Raw genomic sequence first — 18,825 nt, 5'->3', positions numbered from 1 at the left:
TCACAAACTCCGTCAATCTATAGGGACAAATTTTCTGGTGATGTGACTTCAAGTAAATGAAGTTTACCATTACAGGTCGTGACTGAAATGTTTTGACCAAGACCAAAAGCCAAAAAAAAAATGAGCTGTCTGTGGCATTATGTAGGACCACCACTTTCGAACTCGCAACCCTTGCAGGACCCAATTACGCGTTAATACTTCCTCCACTAGGTCATGTACACTTCAGACGCCGCTCATGCCTTTCTCTGACGATTTCCGTCCTATGGCCTGGGCCAGGCAATTGGGCGGCATGTGTGTATTCGTGCGTATTCCGTATGACTAATGGTTCCTCAGGTCGCTTTCGTAACCTGCCTTGTTCAGTCACGAGGTACGAGTAGGTTCCTCTTTATGCAGCAGCCCGGATTCTCTGCCTTTCATGTAGTGTACGAAGATTGAGAACAACTCGAGGTTGAGATACAAGGGCATCAGAGTCATGATTTTGAGACTTAGTCAGAGTCAACTTGTCTTATTCACTGATCTATCTAAGGACCAAAAAAGCATGCTAGTATCCTCCAGTGAATCCAACCCGAATGCCCTTATTTGGGGCAGCCAATACCCCAACCGGTGGTAGTGGAGCAGCAGTCGGCATCCTGTGATTTCAAATGTGAGTAAGTACTTATCCATATCGAACCGGAATCTTTTGAGGAGAAAAGCTTACGCAAGTCTTGGTGATCGGGTTGCCTCCGAGCATGACATTCTCGCAGAAGCTGGCACTCTGCTCAGCGCAGTAAGCGGCGCTGGTACCACGGGCAGTGCCGCCCTTGTTCTGGTTGGTGCAAGCCTTCTGGCCCTTACCCCAGCAGCAGTTGTCTAGGACGGCCTCGCCGTTCAACCAGCTGTAGATGCGGCACTGTATTCTTTATCAGTAACTAGGACAAGGCACGCTTCAACTGAAGTGAAAGACTCACAGAGGCGGCGAGAGTGCCGGAGGTGTAGGCAAGGCCAATGAGAGCGATCTTGGAGAACTGCATGATGGATGATTTGAAAAGGTTGAAAGTTGTGAAGTTGAAAACGAAGTGAGTGAGAGTGAGATTGTTGAGAGAGTGTGTTGATAGTGAGAGACTGTGAGTTGACTGTGTGAGTGTGGTGATGAGAATAGTTGGATTGTGCGGGAATTCGTCTCTTACTTTATACCAAGTGAAATGCCAAAGTTGATGCACGAAGACGGCATCGCCGGGTCATGGAATGAGTATGTGTGTATGGTTCGGTTTCGGACTCGAGAACAGACCATTCATGATGGTCTGTAAAGAATGCTGCAGACTCTACGGAATAATCAAAGAGGCGCAAAATGCAATCAATACGGCGCGTCTCAGAGTAAGCCTAAAAACTCAACATAATGGAGTAGGCAAGAAAAGTCTCTAGACCAAAGATTCACAGCCGCTAAGTGTAAGGCGGCTGAGCTGTATCAAAGGGCAAAAGACGCCCCACAGGCTGCACGGATGACAACAAGTCACGATATTATCCGCAAGATACCATTTGAAAGTGAGCGTCTAGGCAATTGATCAAGCCGAGTCAGTCTTACTAGATGAACCCGGAAGCCGATCATGTCCGTCTTGAGTTGATTGACAGCGCAAGCCAAGGCGGCTGTGCGGGGATGCCGAGCAGGAGGTGGGATGCCTAGTCGTAACCTCACAAGTAAAGACGAACTGGATCTTCAAGTCAGTCCAAACTTTGTTCCTCTAGTAACGTGGCTGAGATGACGAAAATGTTGAAATTGCCTATCTAGGACACGTCAATCGAACCATTGGACCCCCGCTTAGTTATCACGGAGCCATGACTCGACTACCGCTTGGGCATCCGAAACCGACCATGACACGGCATTCTATGGAGATGCGAGTTGAATTTACCTCACGGGATCTGCACCTTAGACGGCAGACCAAGGTATAATGAACAAGCGTATTCATTAATAGCTCATACTCGGGCCTTCTGTTGGCTCGACAAGTCGTCGCAGGGCTCGCGAATGCCCCACCGTCTGGCCAGAGCTTCGGCACATCACCGCAACTTGACTAGATATCCCTGACAATTGTCTCTTGACTTCAGGTCGTATCTTCAGATGAATTTGAGATGCCAACATATCAAGCTTTTGTGATGGAACCAGGCTAAGCATCCATCGTGTTTACCGTGGTTGTGTTGGCCGAAGAGAATTCCGACTCAGCCATAGCGCCATGATCTGTGTCTCTTTTACAGGTTTTGGAGATGAACTTGTAGACTGCGTACCTTGGTGCTTTGCGATGAAGAGATACCCTCGTGTATATAAGTCATCGACTTGGCTCTCTTCTCGCCATCTACTTTCCTAACTCATCACTCACAATCATTACAACACAGTCAAACTCGACAGATCTCACTCACAGTCTCTCACTACTTCAAGATTTCTTACATCTTCACTTTTTCACCCATTTTTCAAAATGCAGTTCTCCAACATTCTCTTGGCCGCTCTTGCCACCGCTAGCTCCACCGTCATGGCTGCTCACGTATGTGTTTCGCAACAGGCCTCAATAAGATGATATGGGCTCGCTAACAAGCTGCAGTGCGCGATCGGAAGCTCTGTTCGTACTGACTGCTGCTGGGGAGGCAACGATGGATACAAGTCCTGCCTGCGACAGAACAGCAACCGGGTGTGTACACGTCTTCTGCTCAATGGTAGAAAACAATACTGACGGACCGGATAGTACTTCTGCGAGGCCGACACCGCCAACTACTGCACCAATGTCAAGGGACCCAATGGGGCTATGGTGTCTACTACTTGCGTAAGCTGTGACACTGATTCGAGTTGAGCTAGTTCTTACTGACCAATTACCAGGATGCTGACTGCTGCAACACTCTCAACGGCTGGGGAACCGGCTGCCCCAAATAGATAGACAATGGGGATAGATGGTGTAGCGGATTGAAATTGATTCAAATTAGATAGAAGGAGATGGTCATGGCATATCTAGCAGATTACAAGAGAATGACATTCCTCGCTCTATTAAATCTTCACCTTAGAGTACCTCGACGGGATCAAGTGACAGACTGCTGTAAACAATCAAGCTTTCGTTTCTCTGATAGGAAACTGAGTAAACAACAGACGCATAGCAAACAAATTGTCTCAATAAAATTTCTAGTAAATAAGCATCTTGCACAAATGATTTCTGACAATAGTTAAGACTACAATATCAGACATTAACTTGAGCTGTCGCAGAATTATCCGGACAAGTCTGTGCAATATTCTTCCACCATGTACGAGTTTTCGCTTCATTCTTTGTCTATCATCACCACCCCTTACAGAACATCGACTCTTGGCAGGAGTTGAGACTAGAAGAAAGTTCAAAGACTCTTGAAGGCATTCTCTCGCCTACCCAATGAGGCTTTTCCATTGACAACTCGGGCTCGGTATGCCGGGTTCACTTAGATTTCATCGATATCCCTATGTGAACTACCCCCATAAATTAGACTCTGCAATATGAAGCAGCTATCAACTGACAGCCGTGCTTCCGTGCTCGTTGTCTCACATTAAGCTATTGTTCCCTGCAAAGCTAATTTCTGTGCGTCGTAAGCCAAGTTTGTGTCAAACGGCCTAGAGCAGAGGATGGCCCGTGATGGTGTATGCAAGTCAGGTACGGATAGATCTTAATCAACCCAGGTGCTCGGTATCGCGCCCTCTTGAGCCGAAAATGCTTGAGTCAAGACCATCCATGCACTGCAATTGCAACTATAGCGCGGCCTCGGATTGTAGTTTTGGACCGCTGGGTGGTACCGCAGTCAGGCACGGCACTTTCACAGCCCTACGAGGTGTTGTGGAGACCGGGGTTTGATGGGAATCTACCTATCTCGGAAGTCGTAGCTGCACTAGACTGTTAGAGAATGCACCGCCTTCTGCGAACCAAGCTCAGTCTCATTGCGTTGGCAAAACTCCTTTAGATTATCCTGTCAAGAATTGAGTATTCGTGAGTCTAATGTGGAATCGGGATCACCGAGAATATGGCCGCGTCGGGCGCATAGGAGAATTAGGAAACACATTTACGAGGCTTGAAGGATATAAGAAGCGTTGACATCACCTTCTAAATGTCTTTTGCCTCTCATCATCCTCACATTCACACATCCAATCAACTACCAGTCTTTCACTCTTTACTATACCAACTCTCATTTCAAGATCAGATTTCGATCATCAACCTTCATTCAAAATGCAGTTCTCAGTCGTCATCACCGCCATCCTCTCAGCTGTTGCTGTTCCTGCCGTTCTTGCCGCTGAGGTAAGCGTTCTTTCTTTCCGAGCCTTCTCAGTCACAAAGCAGCTGACAATAGAATAGTGCAAAGTCGGACGCAACTACCCCCAGACAGACTGCTGCTGGGGCAAGGGCCAGAAGTCTTGCATGAACCAGAACGGCGATTCAGTCTGGTGCGCTTCCAACTCGGCCAACTTCTGCTACAACGTCATGAAGCAGGGCACCAACACTCCTGTGTCCGCCACTTGTGTAAGTCGCTGCAACTTTTTTGAGCTTAAGCTTGTTACTGATTGCTGAATAGGATGCCGACTGCTGCGACACTGTCACTGGCTGGGGTATTGGATGCCCCAAATAGACTCAGAGAGAGGAGTCGGAGGGGGTGGAATGGATCTTCTGTTTCAGAAGCCCAGCTCGATAGAGAGAAGTTTGTTGATGGGTATTTCACATCAACGATTCCTGTCTGGGATTTGGAGTAGAGCTGAGTCCGTTAGATCGATATGAAGAATAGACATATGTGCGCAATACTTTAGCTCAATTTCACTGAACTGCACGTCCTTTGCAAACAAAACAATGCTACAAAGTAATTGCGTTGCGTCATAATGTCCATGAACAAGTCTGAAGTAACTAACAGATGTTGAGTTGCTTTGCGACGAAAGGACTACAATGCTTGAAGCAGAGTACCAAGTAATTATTGACAGCTATCGCCAAACTAGACGGACTTACAGTTGAACTACGAAACTCCGAATACAAGCCAAGATTCTTCCAACCTGTTTTATTAATTGTGCATCCTTGGCCAATGCGACTGTCGTTGAGAAAAGTGCAACCTCGGTTGCGACTCCAGATCGCTCATTGGCCACCACAGAATGCCAAGTTTCGACGTGTTCATGCCGAACTGATCGCCAATTGTTTGTTGCGACGTCAAATGTCATCTCAACTTTTATCCATCTTAACTCCGTCATCTCGGTCAGCCATCGCCGTGGGGGTTGTAGTCGGGGTCTTTCCTCCGAATCCCAACTACATGTGTGCAACGCTGCTCGCTTGCAGATGTTTCGCGTCTCCCGCGGATACCGCACTGAGATTACCCCGCATCGCCAATTTGAGATGGATGGGATGGGTGGTTGGTCGCCTAGTGTCAGATCCTAGCCAGGGGTCTTCTTGCGGATACTCCCGGATGGTGGCGGCCTCTCAGAGGAACCCTTGTGGTTCTTCGATTGTCACCAAGAAGACAATCGCATTGTCTCGACAATGGCCCAAGTTTCTGCCACGCGGACGACACGTTGTCTGCGACTAAGTTGTCAGCCTAGCTGCAGAAATTCAGCACAGCTTCGTGTGACCGGAGAGACATTGGTGAGCTGTGGTGAATCCCTTCTGTCCGTCATCAGCCAATGAATAAGCAATTACATTGCACGATGGGCCATCTGCCGAGCTTGGCAATCTTAGTGTCGGGTAAAAGACCGACAGGATGCAATTTCGAAGAAAGTTATGCCCCTCCAAGCATGTAAGGAAATCTACCGAGAGCGGGGTGTTTGTTGTTTATGTGGTGTTGCCTAGGCCAACAGCCCTCGTCCACGTACTTACAAAACGCATCTGGCTAAACTTGGAGATTGAAAAGAGGCGCTGTCCTTCTCGGCTGGACTCAATGGTTTCTTCTTCCAGAAATGATAAGATGGCCAAGAAATGGTGCAATTCCTACGCCCTGCATGAGACGGACCGTATCCGATTGAGTAGTGTGAGACAGCGGGGTCCTACCAGAGTGCCGCCATCACGAACCAGATCAAGCAGCGCTAGAGCACGAAATCCACTTTTGATACGAAAGAGGCATCGAGCTCCTCAAGCTGTCAGTGATAGTCTCATTGGCGTGGGACGCATGTGATATGAAGAAATGTGCCGATTGGCCCGAGACCCCGCACCATTGCATGAAACTTTAGGTCTCATTGAATGGGACATTGTTAATCACAGCAATCTGGAAGGAGGATAAGAAATGATGATGTGTGTGGATCTCGTCGCGTTGCTGACAATGAGGGGCAAAGGGTCTTGTTGGTGCGCCTACGCAGATCAGACTCGGAGCTTCAGGTGTAGCTCAGGCAGAGCTGTCCAGGTCTTCAGGGTTCTGGGCCTTGGTCGTCTCGAATTGTATAAGTAGGAGAGCTCGCCGGTGGGGTTGAAGCTTGGGAGAGCAACTCATCCTGTCGAAACCAAGTCTCTGCCTACGATTTGTAGCCTCGATTTTCCAAGACCGTCTTCACTACCCAGAATTTTAGCTTCCGCATCCCTACACACAGCTTCATAATGGGTATCTCCACTGAAGTCCCGCAGACCGTCGAGTGGTCCGGGAAGAGGGTCCCCGTTTATCCCATGGAGACTGTGGACTTTGGACGCGTCCTCTCCCAAGAGCCAGCTGAGCTTGAGAATATGCTCCGCATTTGCCAGCAACAGGGTTTCTTCTACCTGGACTTGAACGGCCTCGATGGCAGCAGATTCCTCGACGACCAACAAAGGACTCTGGAGCTCATGCACCGCTACTTTGAGGCCCCTATCGAGGACAAGAACGAGCTCGGTCTCATCACCGCACATCTCGGGTAAGTATCGGCCGCATCAAATAGATTGGAATGCTCAGAAAATGCTCATGACTCACTTCTAGATATGAGCCCGTCGGCTCACGAACGGGTGGTCTTCCCAACACCAGAGACGGATATGAGATGTTCAAGGTGAGCTATTATCCTGGAACTCCTAGGATCGTTAAATATGAGCTCCAGCTAACCTACTTCACTCCAGGTCTCCCGTGATGAGATTCAAAGATCCGACCCCAAGTTCCCCAAGATCCTCCAGAATGATAAGGAGAAGGCAATTCTGAAGAACGCCATCTCCGGATCCAACCTGGTCACAAAGACCGTCCTCTCCGGTCTTTCCTCCGCCATGGGTCTCGTCGGCGCCGCACGTTACGAGAATGCCCACCGCAACGACCGCCCTTCTACCTCCACACTGGCAATGATGCACTACGTCCCCGCCGACCCCATCAAGGACACCCAGATCGGCCACCAGAAGCACACCGACATCAGCTCCCTCACCCTCCTCTTCGCCGAGGAGTGGGGACTTCAGATCCGCCCTCCCGGCACCAAGGAGTTCGGCTTCGTCGCTCCCAAGAAGGGGTGCGCCATCATCAACGTTGGCGACTCCCTCCGCTTTGCCAGTGGCCACACCATGATGTCGTGCATCCACCGCGTCGTCCCCTACAACTCTGAGCAGCACCGCTACTCCATCGCTTACTTCCTCCGCGCCGAGAACGACACCATGTTCAAGGACAGCGAGGGCAGATACGTCACTGCTGGTCAGTGGCACGATGAGAAGTTCTACCTCTTCAAGGCAACCCCCGATATCCAGGCTCTTGCTCCCCCGTCCATGTTGTACGGCGGTATGACTGCTGATGAAGAGTGGACCCCGTACGCGCAGCCGACCGCTAAGGCGCACGAGCCTGAAGTGTCGGAGGAGCTTAAGCAAGCTCCGGCTGTGAAGGAGACTTTGGTTGAGGCCCATTAAGCGGCAGCACTAGTGTAGATAAATGAGACCAAATACATGTACCTACGTTAGCTTGACATATCATGAAATGGGGGATACCCCTCCAGGGATTCACAGTTGAATGAAAAGGTCAAGTCTATGTGATGAAAATGACATTGTATCCTCCATCAGAATTGTGAACAGAAAGGGCTCTTGCAGTACAGCCTAGATCCCGTATCTGAATCATTGGCGCCTGGTTCAAGATGTCGGCATCTCTTCCCGAGTTAGTCTGGCAAACACTCTCGTATTCATCATGCGGTATTTCTTTTTCCTCTGCTGTACCATCTGGGTGCACGGTGATTGGAGCGGGGTCCAATTCTAGATGGCGTCAGTGGCCAGAGTCAATCGAGGCATCCCGCCGGACGAGCAACGTATGACAGACAAGAACGAGCTAGCTACTGAGCATGCAGTAAGGTGAAAGTCCATGCCGCGTCTTCATACAGAGCTACCTCTACGGCTACATATATGTACGCTCCAGTGGTTCCAGGTTCCGACAGACCCATAAGCACCAACACAGCGTCAGCTGCGGAAACAGAGCTTTGGTACTTTGGGAGGGAGTTTAGTTTTAGTTTGGGCTGCCCGGAACTAAGTTAGGCGAGTTAAGCCCTGTCCTAAATCCTTGTCGCGATCATCAAGCCCCCCTTGGAAGCTGGGGACAATGGCGCCCTCACCCAAACAGACCTGGAGCCACCATTGTTGTCCCTTGTTACCAGTATGTGTCCTGTTGTCCGACTTCAAACCTACCATGTGGCTCTGTCGTCCTCCTCAGCCACCGACACCGACGACCGACTCAAACAATGGCACCACTCACAGGCGCGGAAAAGATAGATGAGCTGCCGCCCTACAGCCCGCCAGCGGCGACAGCGGCTGAAAGTCGCCGTATCCTCTCTTCGTCAGTGCGGCGGCGGCATCATCCGGCTCTCCAACTTTTACCCCGCAGGTCGCGAACATTGCGCGTTCTTGGCTTAGCATGCCTCGCGTTCATCGTCTACGCGCAATGGAGGCAGATTTACCCCGTGGGCGGCGTCTCCGGGCCGGAATTTACGATTCATGGGCTTTCAACTCGCCAGCTGCGAGAGGATCTGTCGACTTGCGGAAAACTGCACAGTCGACCGAATGATCCGCCTGGTTACGGGAGGACACGGAACGCCCGCTACGTGGACGGCAAGAAGCCCACAGTCATCAGGAACGCAACTATTTGGGTCGGGGAGCCGGTTGAAGGGTCTGCCGACTATTCATGGATTTCAGCCGACGTGTTCATTGAGCACGGCCTAGTCAAGCAGGTCGCTAAGGCCATAGCGATAGCCTCCTTGCCCGGAGATGTTCTCGTCTACGATGCGGGTGGGCGGCCGCTCACCAGCGGCATCATCGATATGCACAGCCATGCTGCAGTGCACTCACTGCCAACACTCCACGGCAATGAGGATGTCAGCGAGCTGTCGAAAGACATCACTCCCTATGTCCGATCCATCGATGGCATTCAGCCGACGGATCATCAACTCCAGGTGATCAAGTCTGGCGGCGTCACCACGTCGTTGATTCTTCCTGGATCCAGCAACAATATTGGCGGCGAAGCCTTTGTGATCAAGCACGCCATCGGAGCTGCTGATGGACGCAATGAAACAAGCGTAATTGATATGCTAGCTGACCCGGATCGCACTTGGCGGCATATGAAGATGGCTTGTGGTGAGAATTCAAAGCAGGTCCATGGGAAAGCGGGCGAACGTGGCCCGTACAGCCGTCTCGGTGAAAGCTGGGAATTCCGTCAGGCTTTCGAGCATGCTACCAAGTTGATCCGCGAGCAAGATGACTGGTGCCACGCCGCTGCTCAAGGTCTTGACAATGTCCAGACTTATCTCAGCCACGATCTAGAATGGGAGGCACTGGTTGCGGTGCTCAGGGGCCAAGTCCATGTTCATGCTCACTGCTACACCATCAATGACCTTGAAGCCTTCGTGGATCACACGAATGAGTTCAAGTTTCCTATCCGCGCATTTCATCACGCCCACCAGACGCATCTCGTGCCCGAGGTAAGCATAACGTAAAGCCCGTGATGGTATCTGTCCTTGCCATGCCTTTTACTCACTCATCATTCTAAAGATCCTCAAACGGGCGTGGGGAAACAATCCACCAGCGTCCGCCCTTTTCGCCGACAACATGTGGTACAAAGCCGAAGCTGCTATGGGCTCGGAATACGCAGGAAAGCATCTCTACGACGCTGGACTGACGCCCATCTACGTGAGCGATAACCCGGTGCTCAATGCACAGCACGTCGTGTTTGAAGCTGCGAAAGCGTACAAGTATGGCCTGCCTTACCACGCTGCACTAGCCTCCGTCACTACTGCCCCGGCTGAGAGGCTGGGGATGGAGCATCGCCTCGGCAAAATCAAGCCTGGCTTCGATGCCGATATCGTCGTGTGGGATAGTGACCCATTGAGCGTTGGGGCTACGCCAGTCCAGATCTGGATTGACGGTACTGCTCAATATGACAATCCAGTCAGACTTAACAAGACCTATGAGGGTACCATAATTTCGGATGAGGGTCTCGGCGAGGTCACTGAGAAGCCTCAGATTACGCGGGGCGACGTTGTCTTTACAGGAATTTCAAAGGTACTACACTCCGCGACAGTGAGTGGCGTAGCAGCCGATGGGAAAACATACAACGTAGCCGTCTCTAACGGCAAGATTACTTGCGTTGGAAGCTGCGAAGCTGAGCTCAAAGTCGCGTCTGGCCATGAAGGTGCTCTAATTCACCTAAGAAAGGGCTATCTTACACCATCTTTTATCGCCTTTGGCTCAACTCTCGGTCTGAACGCTATAGACTCGGAGCGAAACACCGACAACGGTGCGGATGGGGGTAAGTTCAGTCGCGGTGTTGACGGGCTCGCCCTCGATACAGATAAACTACAAGTTGCCCACCGCTATGGTGTCACCAGAGCCATTTCGGCCCCCAAGTTCACAGCTCTAGGCACGCATCATGGCACAAGCACTGGATTTCTCACCGGGACTGGAACTACTCTCGACCGTGGTGCTGTGTTTGCTCGCGACGCTGCTGTGCACTATACTCTCGATCTTTCCGCGAAAAGCGGAGTGGATGGAATTTCATCCATCTCAGGAGGTGTTGGCGAGCTGCGACGGAAGCTTCTCAAGGCAGTCTCATCGCTCGCTGCGAATGAAACTATCCTTGTGGAAGACCGATACACGGAGGTTGCGTTTCTCCGAGAAGTCGTCGAAGGGCAGATGGCACTCGTGGTGACTGTGCACAGCGCAGACACCATCGCTGCTTTGTTAGACGTCAAAAGTACCGTGGAAGAGGCTCTGTTAGAGCTCGTAGATAGCCCGAAGAGGCTTCGTTTCGTCGTATACGGTGGCGCCGAAGCTCACCTGGTCGCTGACGCCTTATCTACAGCCAAAGTGGGAGTTGTTTTGGCACCAATGCAGTCTTTTGCGGTTTCTTGGGATCAGCGACGGGCGCTTACGGGCGCGCCTTTGACAAACCGCACAAGTGTAGATGTCTTGATTCAGGCCGGAGTTGATGTGGCTATTGGCCTAGAGGAGGACTGGATCGTGCGAGACCTTGGCTTGCTCGCGGGTGCGGCGTACAAAAATGGCGAAGGGCGGCTGGATGAGAAGTCAGCATTGGACCTGGTCGGAAGGAATGTGTACAGGATCCTTGGTCTCGAGGATGAACTTGAGGATGAGCACTTCGTGATACATGAAGGGAGTCCGCTTGAGATCGAATCTAGGGTGCGGGCTGTTGGTGACAGAGGACCGGGCCTATTAGTTCTCATCTAGGAAGGCGTCACTATCGGAGAGAGCACTGGAGAATTGACTGCACATAGTGTTCGACAAGAGCCGTGATTGAATGGAACTTTCCACGATCTAAACAGGCGCTCTCTTGGAATTGGTAAGTCAAACCCCCCACTTCCCGGCACCCCCCTGTTTCTGGCACCCACAAAAACGCGAAAATCCACCACAACGCAATGCCCACCCCCAACCTCCTTTTATCACAACATTTTCAATTCGAGTCCAAATGGGCTCATTTTTTGCACATACCTTCTTCTATATCTAATGCCTCAATATACCGAAGATCAGCTTCGTCAGGCTACGGCAAGAGTCAAAGAGAGCCTCATTGGAGTATGGGATACCACGATCAACCCTCCAACTACGTCTCCAAGGTGGTCAGACTAGGAAAGTGGCTTTGCTGACTGGCAGAGGCTGTCTCCTGACCAGGAGAGTAAGCTGGCACAATGGGTTCGCATTCAGGCTTCGCTGGGCCTCGCACCAACGCACCAACAGGTGAAGGAATTCGCAGAGCGAGTTCTGGCTGCTGCTGGGGATACCAAACCATTAGGAAAGGCTGGATCTATGCCTTCGTGAGAAGGAACCCTATCATTAAGGTTCAGAGAAGTCGTTCCATCGATTCTAGACGCGTTAATGGGGCATCTACTGGGTCATTAGGAACTGGTTTAAGTTCCTTGCTATCCCTGAGATCAAGGACATCAAACCAGCCAACAGATATAATATGGATGAGACTGGCATCCTCGAGGGTCAGGGCTAATGGGTTAGTGCTGGGCATGGCTGAGACGACGTCTGTTCGCAAGAAACAACCTGGGTCGAGGGCATGGGTCTCTATCATTGAGTGTATCTCAGCCTTGGGTAGGGCACTTCGTCCTCTTATCATTTTCAAGGGAAGACGGTCCAACAACAGTGGTTTCCATTACATCTGGTTCCATACGATGGGTGGGAGTTTACAGCAACAGATAATGGCTGGACTACAGACTTAACTGCCATTGAATGGTTAGAGAAGGTGTTTATCCCACAGACTATGCCCGAGGCTGAGGGCGAGGCTCGACTGTTGATTGTGGATGGGCATGGGAGTCATACGACGACAGACTTCATGTGGAATTGCTATATTAACAATATCCATTTACTGTTCTTACCACCACACTCCTCTCATGTCCTCCAGCCACTTGACCAGTCTGTCTTCAGCCCTGTTAAGTCAGCCTATCGGAAGGAGCTCGGTTACTTGTCTCAATGGAACGACTCTACCATTATAGGTAAAAGGAACTTCCTGGACTGTTACCAGAAGGCTCGACTTGCTGGTCTATCAGTCTCGAACATCAGAAGTGGTTGGAAGTGGACTGGTCTACACCCTGTAGCGATGGTTAAGCCCCTGATGAACCCTATGGTATTACCTGAGCCTTCTGCTAAGCCCACCACACCCAAACCAACCAGTCGGGGCAAAAGCGATGCCATAATGGTCAACAAACTACCCCTGTTGAGCCATGGATTCTGCTTCCTCTGCAGTGGTCTGGTCGACACCCAGGAAGCTGGCAGAGCTCAGCGGTCAACTGCACTTATACACCCAACTCGACAATGATACCAGCACTCAACGGCTGCTGTTCAGGAAGGTGAAAAAAGGCTTCACAGAGCAGGCCTGGCAACTGGCAGCTGCCCAGCAGCAGCTGGCTCACCTGAGGGCTCAAGTTACCAACGCTGCAGTTAGGAAGAGGAAGACTGTTCAGATCGATCCCAACACGAAGTTTGCGAACATCAGGGATATCCATCGGGCTCAAATCGAAGCGGGTGAAAAGGAGGTTATTACGGCTGAATCCAGCGACTCTGAATGCCCTAGTGAGGCTGGCAGTTGTATTGTAGTGGGTGTGGTTGAGGATCAATAGTTAATAGTAATGAGGAGGTTGGGTTGTGATCCCATCGTTTTTGTGGGTGCCAGAAACAGGGGGGTGCCAGGAAGTGGGGGGTTTGACTTATAGGGGCTCTTGCTAGCTTGTAAAATTGGCAACATTGTCGACCACGAGACTCTGTATCCCAGGGCCAAGTACATCTTCCAACGGCGCAACAAATGCCATTTGGCTCCAGCTGAAGAGCGTGTTACGACCCCCATACACAAACACTTCGAAACGCCCTGCAAACTGTCCATTGATCCAAGCCATGCTTCCATGGAGCGCGTCTGTGACGATGGTGACGTTCGCAGGGAGCTTCGATACCGTAACTGCCTCGTGTGTCGATGTAGACACGTTCGACCAAATCCGGCCTGGGTGCCCAGGGTCAAGCTGCATAGCGTCCTGTTCGCTCACGGACCGAAGAGGATAAGGCCATCCGTCCGCAGTGAATGAAAGGCTGCCACCTTCATCTAATGCGAGAGCGGTATCAGGGCCGGACAGTGTGAAAGGTCCAGTGACAGCCATTGTCAGGGTGTAGTTCATGCCCTTACTTCCATGGCCAAGGTGTACTGCCTCAGAGCCATTGGCAGAGCGAGACCATGAGACTAATGGCCCTTTGCATGTAGGCTTGGATTTCGTCACTCTACGCTCGAGATTCTGCCCCGGTGCGAGAGGCGTGAAGAAGTCAATGCTAGGTGCAACCCCTTCGTCTACGAGCTCTGCGCCTCGGCTGCCACTCCACGCGCGTGCTCCGACCAGCGCTATGCCTCGGCGCATGGCATAGTACGCCTCCAGCTGGGTAGAGGCATCCGGACCATTGTCGTTCCATGCCGCAAGAATTGCGCCTCTGTTTGCCGGTGAGTTATCTGGTAACTGCATGGTCTTGTTGAACGGGTTGAAATCCGCCGGTGTCCACTGCCACTTAGGCTCGTTGGCGAAGTTGAGCACTCGGGTTTCGTTGTAAAATTGGGGGTAGCGAGCAGGAAGAATTGGCATGTGGTCGTTCTTAAGAGACATATATGCCCACCAGTCCTCGGAATTGATTACATCATAGTCATTGTTTGCTAGCAGAACCGGATCCGACTCGCCGTACTGCCAGTGCTGGATGACTACGTCTTTGGAGATAGTCTTGTTTTCGGATGGCTCGTTTGTTCCCCAGATGCGAATTCTCTTACCGGCAGTTGAGTTGATGAAAGAAGACATCTCGTTCACAAAGCCAATGTAGTCGTCAGCCAGCGTCGCATCGTATTCATCTGCGCCAACATGAACTTCCTTTGTCTCGAACCAGGGGAGAAACTCCGACCAGATACGCTTGACGGTCGGGATGGTATCCGGATGAGACAAGTTGAGCAAGTCGCGCTTCGTCAATGAGAGCTCAGGCTTCCACTTGGTGAGGTAGAGGCAATGGCCTGGTGCTTCGATCTCTGGGATGACAGTCACACCTCTTGACGCGCAATGACTCTGAAGATCGGCAAAGTCTTCTCTGGACAACGTCTCGTTCTCTCGGTCATGGAGAATCGGCAGCAAACTCTCATCTTGCGGCCGCAGCGAAAAGTGGGAGTAGACATCTTGCCACGACGCGTTCTGCCCACGGTTGAGCGGGTAATTGTCGCTGAGGTGATAGTGAAACTCGCTCATCTTGAAGAAGGAAGCGAAGCTGCACAGCTCTTTGAGGAAAGCGGGCGCGTACCACTTCCGTCCGGCATCGAGCATGAAGCCTCGCGTGGCATAAGCGGGCGCGTCAACCGATCGCCCCGTGGGCACAGTCCCGTTCCCTACGAGTAGGAGCTGGAGCAAGGTTCTTGTCCCCCACCACATCCCCCGCGCGCCGGTGCCGCCGATGAAGGCGCCAGACGGGGAGACGACGAGCTCATAACCTTCCGACGTAGGGTTGCCATTTTCGTAGGTGAGCGACGAGGCATTGCTGGTGAAAGAGCCGAGAAGAATCCCGCTGGCGTTGGCGGGGCTGGGGAGACGATTGACGCGCTGTAATGTCCAGTTGACGCCTGTAAGCTCGCTAATGTCTTGTTGGAAAAGCTTCGCAAAGTCGTGGCCGCTTGGTGGAATGAGAGTCAAACCATCAGTGTCGGCTTTAGAAGCAAGACTGTTCTCGATGTAGATGGTCTTTGGGCTTCTATTGACTTGCCACACGGCACCTGACGGGGAGTCCAAAGTTCGGAGCGTGGGTGGGAGAAGCTGGAGCCCCCCTGCCAACACCGGAGTGCAAAGGAATGCCGTGATGAGCTGCAAGAGCGCCATGACTTGAGCTTGTTTCGGCACCAAGTTGATGTTATAGCCTGCCCTCTTCGAACACTTCCAATACGCCTCCATTACATTGCCATTAGGAGGATTGACCATTTATGCAGGAAAATCTACATGTCTTGGTCCGTATCTCGGCTTCAGTGTTATCACCCCTCACTTCATCTAACTTTCAGAGATAGATCAGCAGAGCTGCCCCGCAAATCAACGGTCTGATGTAACAACGCATGCTGTGCTATGGTAACGTAACCGAAATCTCAACCGGGGGCTCATTGCTGTCCGTCCCTTGCTTCATACCCGCACTGAGCAACAAGCCACGGATTGCCCACTGGTCTCCGAGTTCTGCCAAGTCGATGGTGATTGCGCTCAACATCAATGCATCCGATAAGCGTCGGGAAACGCCTGATCTTAGACGAAGTTAAGGCCACGAATGTGTCTATATTAAACGACATGGATTATTCAATTGATTTCATAGCGCTAGATAGTAGGATCGCGTCCCACCAGGGATGATCACGGCACGAGTACCTTCAAGATCACAGGAAGTGGTTGGGGTGGGATCAAGCCTAATTCCGGATGGTATAAAAGTTCAGTACAATTAACGGCAACAAATTGGGCGACAAAAACGTGTATTCTAGTACTTAGTGCAACGCTGGCAACTGGAAGTTGTCTTTGCGGCATGCGAGTGCATTCAATATCTGAAGGGCCAAGTTAGCAATCAAGGACTTGGATGGGTGAAAGGCAATGTAGACTTACGAAAAGTTTTCCTTGTAGAACCAGACCTCCCTGGCACCACCTCCGCCTTGCAGAATACGTTTCTGGGCTTCGGCCGCAACTTGACCCAAGTCAAAGACCAATGATGCCGGACCACAGACCACTAAGCCAACGCTCCCTGGTTGCTCAATGGCTCGCCTGGAAATTGCGGACACATCTGGTCGTCCGTTGAATGTGCGTAGACTGACCAGCCCAGAAGGCGATTGCCATTCGGAATCAGAAGACTTCCCGGGTGTTTCAATCACCTCCTTGTCTCCATCATATGTCGGAGATTCTGGATTTGACGACGTCGACCTGTTTTGCACCGAAGTTCCGGTCTCATGGAAAGAAATCGAAATACATGGCGTCGTTGTGTTCTCGGCAAGGGAATGTCGAGCAATAATGTCGTCTAATGCTCTGCAGTACCATTCCCGGAACTCCAGATCACGGGTTGCCACAATAACTTCCATCTCGGGGTTTGCGGTCCCTTCGTATTGTCGTTGTAGAAAGTGCTCCACCATTGGCAAAGAGAATCCTGCGCCTGCGCCCCCAGCAACAATGAGCGTTCGGTCGAAGCCAGCGAACCATCGATCCGTAACGCCACCGTACGGACCGTCGAGCAGTACTCGAACAGATGCCTCCGGAGATTTCCGAGCAATCGCAGCAAGCCTAGCAGTGATTCCTCCTCTCGGTTGGATATAGAAGACCATTTCGTTTCGCTGGCCGTGTCGTGGGATCGAGCAGATCGTAAACGGGTGGGCAGTTAGTGAGTGCATGCCGCCAGTGAGGAACCTCAGATACACGTGTTGTCCCGGTGTCCACCGGGTATTGGTTTCGATGACGACCTTTAGACAATGTGGTGTGACGAGTGATACTCGGGCGTGATTGACACCGTGCTCCATGAAGGTTTTGAATTGTGAGTAAAAGAAGCACAGACCGTACAGCACAGCTGTGACGATGAAATAGTCCCATGAGGTGAGACGGAAGTCGCAGTGAATGAAGAAGAAAATGAAGAAGACAGCGGCGGCAAAGAGGTGAGTCGCCTTGAACAGCTCGTAGTATCGGTCCCTAGCAAAGCAAGTTAACTGTCAGTAATGCCTCTGTGTCTGCGTCCAGAAACCTGTGGAAAAATGATGAAGATGTTGACATACCGGACCCAACGAATAGACATGAACGTCAACCATGCTTGAGCTAGAATAGCAATGACGCCTGTAACCCACATGCCTCCATCATTCCACTGCTTAACTATGTCGCCTTTCCAGATGTGAAACACGATAAAGGGAAACGTATGGACCAGCGCAAGTACAAACATAGCCCATGCCACCCAGTTATGCCAGATATTGAGTTTCTCATGGGATATACCGGTCAGGGCTGAAATCGGGTTGGCCTTCGCGCCTAGAATGCTACGAGCACAGAATTAGAAAAGCCAAAAACAAGATCTTCAGGGACTTGATGAAAATACTCACAAAAGAAATGGCATACATGCCAAAGCCATGTAACCGGCACGAGTGGCAATTGGCGGCGAGTTTCCGAAGCTCAGTTGTTTTGTGTTAGGCCAGTAGTAGGGCTGAGGACCAAGGGTCATTGCTAGGAGATTGTTAGTCTTCAATCTCACAGGGCCTCAGGTGAAAAGGTAGGAGTACCTAAGAAGAACACAGCACCTGCAGCGCCGAGTAGATATGTGCCTAGGGACTGGGTGTTCCAGAAACCAAGCCGCCAGCTCTTGTAGGACAAGAGACGGCCTGATGACAAGATCCGTAGCCATAGTGTGTTTCTTCTCCACGATATCGGGGCGTATGTTGAGGCAAAGCTGGCAATAGCTACAAGCAAAATTGCTGTTACGAAGAAAGCAATGGTGGGTAGTCCGTATCGATGATCAGCCTCGTACCAAAACACCCAGTAGCCAGTCTTGAAAGCACATTGCTCAGGTGTCATAGAGCAAGTTCCGGCATCGCGGCTGGAGTGCAACATGACCGGTTGGCTCAGCCATGGTAGAGACATGATGGCGTTAGGCTTCGATTAACCTAGTAGGATTCTGGGAATGAAATTCTGCCCAAAGACGAGGGCGAGGAAGAGTTTACAATACAAATGTCATGAACATCGTGCTTGGCGAAACGCTGACAATCACTTCGCTTGTGGATCAGATGACGCTGAAGTAGATTTTGCGTAATTTGGCATATACGCCCGTAGAATATCACTGATTGGTCATCGCAAACAGTCCTGCCGTGATATTGAGGACTATCAGGGTATCAAACCGGTTGCCACGTACGTTTGAGCGCGTTTTTTCGATTCGTGAAGTCGGGAATCCTGCGCTGCAACTCCCAGGGTTTTGA

At 51.1% G+C, this 18,825-nt stretch overlaps 7 protein-coding genes across 7 annotated transcripts; 4 read left to right on the top strand and 3 right to left on the bottom strand.

Annotated features, from left to right (window-relative positions):
• Nucleotides 1-575: 575 nt before the first annotated feature.
• Nucleotides 576-1,010, bottom strand: HER10_EVM0006421 (uncharacterized protein; the record flags this gene model as incomplete). The annotated part of the gene is made up of 3 exons (XM_035476005.1): nt 576-629; nt 698-889; nt 948-1,010. The coding sequence occupies 3 exons, from the start codon at nt 1,008-1,010 to the stop codon at nt 576-578; spliced, it is 309 nt and encodes a 102-aa protein (XP_035326915.1).
• A 1,434-nt stretch (nt 1,011-2,444) lies between these two features.
• Nucleotides 2,445-2,893, top strand: HER10_EVM0005309 (uncharacterized protein; the record flags this gene model as incomplete). Its single annotated transcript, XM_035474931.1, has 4 exons — nt 2,445-2,510; nt 2,568-2,654; nt 2,709-2,786; nt 2,840-2,893. 4 exons carry the CDS (start codon nt 2,445-2,447, stop codon nt 2,891-2,893), a joined length of 285 nt encoding a protein of 94 aa, XP_035326848.1.
• Nucleotides 2,894-4,199: 1,306 nt separating this feature from the next.
• Nucleotides 4,200-4,596, top strand: HER10_EVM0001166 (uncharacterized protein; the record flags this gene model as incomplete). The annotated part of the gene is made up of 3 exons (XM_035470922.1): nt 4,200-4,268; nt 4,326-4,490; nt 4,543-4,596. 3 exons carry the CDS (start codon nt 4,200-4,202, stop codon nt 4,594-4,596), a joined length of 288 nt encoding a protein of 95 aa, XP_035326525.1.
• Nucleotides 4,597-6,426: 1,830 nt separating this feature from the next.
• Nucleotides 6,427-7,816, top strand: HER10_EVM0001982 (2OG-Fe(II)oxygenase). Its single transcript, XM_035471713.1, has 3 exons — nt 6,427-6,820; nt 6,883-6,949; nt 7,017-7,816. Exons 1-3 carry the CDS (start codon nt 6,531-6,533, stop codon nt 7,776-7,778), a joined length of 1,119 nt encoding a protein of 372 aa, XP_035326579.1. The 5' UTR covers nt 6,427-6,530; the 3' UTR covers nt 7,779-7,816.
• Nucleotides 7,817-8,286: 470 nt separating this feature from the next.
• On the top strand, nt 8,287-11,775 carry HER10_EVM0004382 (amidohydrolase). Its single transcript, XM_035474030.1, has 2 exons — nt 8,287-9,826; nt 9,897-11,775. Exons 1-2 carry the CDS (start codon nt 8,594-8,596, stop codon nt 11,589-11,591), a joined length of 2,928 nt encoding a protein of 975 aa, XP_035326774.1. The 5' UTR covers nt 8,287-8,593; the 3' UTR covers nt 11,592-11,775.
• A 1,680-nt stretch (nt 11,776-13,455) lies between these two features.
• HER10_EVM0009239 (glycosyl hydrolase family 20) lies at nt 13,456-15,742 on the bottom strand (the record flags this gene model as incomplete). Its single annotated transcript, XM_035478731.1, has 1 exon — nt 13,456-15,742. One exon carries the CDS (start codon nt 15,740-15,742, stop codon nt 13,583-13,585), a length of 2,160 nt encoding a protein of 719 aa, XP_035327138.1. The 3' UTR covers nt 13,456-13,582.
• A 435-nt stretch (nt 15,743-16,177) lies between these two features.
• On the bottom strand, nt 16,178-18,779 carry HER10_EVM0000127 (uncharacterized protein). Its single transcript, XM_035469922.1, has 5 exons — nt 18,136-18,779; nt 17,959-18,079; nt 17,644-17,895; nt 16,496-17,560; nt 16,178-16,437 (listed from the first exon to the last, which is right to left on the bottom strand). The coding sequence occupies exons 1-5, from the start codon at nt 18,491-18,493 to the stop codon at nt 16,431-16,433; spliced, it is 1,803 nt and encodes a 600-aa protein (XP_035326415.1). The 5' UTR covers nt 18,494-18,779; the 3' UTR covers nt 16,178-16,430.
• Between the last annotated feature and the right edge of the window lie 46 nt (nt 18,780-18,825).

Source organism: Colletotrichum scovillei (assembly GCF_011075155.1).
Source record: "Colletotrichum scovillei strain TJNH1 chromosome Unknown Contig00011, whole genome shotgun sequence".
NCBI classification, from domain to species: Eukaryota; Fungi; Ascomycota; class Sordariomycetes; order Glomerellales; family Glomerellaceae; genus Colletotrichum; species Colletotrichum scovillei.
Note: the sequence above shows the minus strand (reverse complement) of the source record. Positions and strands in the feature narration are given on the sequence as shown.

What these genes read in the sequence shown, in the direction of transcription:
- HER10_EVM0000127 (XM_035469922.1), bottom strand. Translation starts at nt 18,493, where the DNA reads ATGTCTCTACCATGGCTGAGCCAACCGGTCATGTTGCACTCCAGCCGC. An exon ending in AGGTGCTGTGTTCTTCTTAG is followed by an intron (nt 18,080 to 18,135) that starts GTACTCCTACCT and finishes ACAATCTCCTAG; the next exon opens with CAATGACCCTTGGTCCTCAG. An exon ending in ATGTCTATTCGTTGGGTCCG is followed by an intron (nt 17,561 to 17,643) that starts GTATGTCAACAT and finishes TTGCTTTGCTAG; the next exon opens with GGACCGATACTACGAGCTGT.
- HER10_EVM0001982 (XM_035471713.1), top strand. Translation starts at nt 6,531, where the DNA reads ATGGGTATCTCCACTGAAGTCCCGCAGACCGTCGAGTGGTCCGGGAAG. An exon ending in CTCATCACCGCACATCTCGG is followed by an intron (nt 6,821 to 6,882) that starts GTAAGTATCGGC and finishes ACTCACTTCTAG; the next exon opens with ATATGAGCCCGTCGGCTCAC. An exon ending in ACGGATATGAGATGTTCAAG is followed by an intron (nt 6,950 to 7,016) that starts GTGAGCTATTAT and finishes ACTTCACTCCAG; the next exon opens with GTCTCCCGTGATGAGATTCA.
- HER10_EVM0004382 (XM_035474030.1), top strand. Translation starts at nt 8,594, where the DNA reads ATGGCACCACTCACAGGCGCGGAAAAGATAGATGAGCTGCCGCCCTAC. An exon ending in AGACGCATCTCGTGCCCGAG is followed by an intron (nt 9,827 to 9,896) that starts GTAAGCATAACG and finishes ATCATTCTAAAG; the next exon opens with ATCCTCAAACGGGCGTGGGG.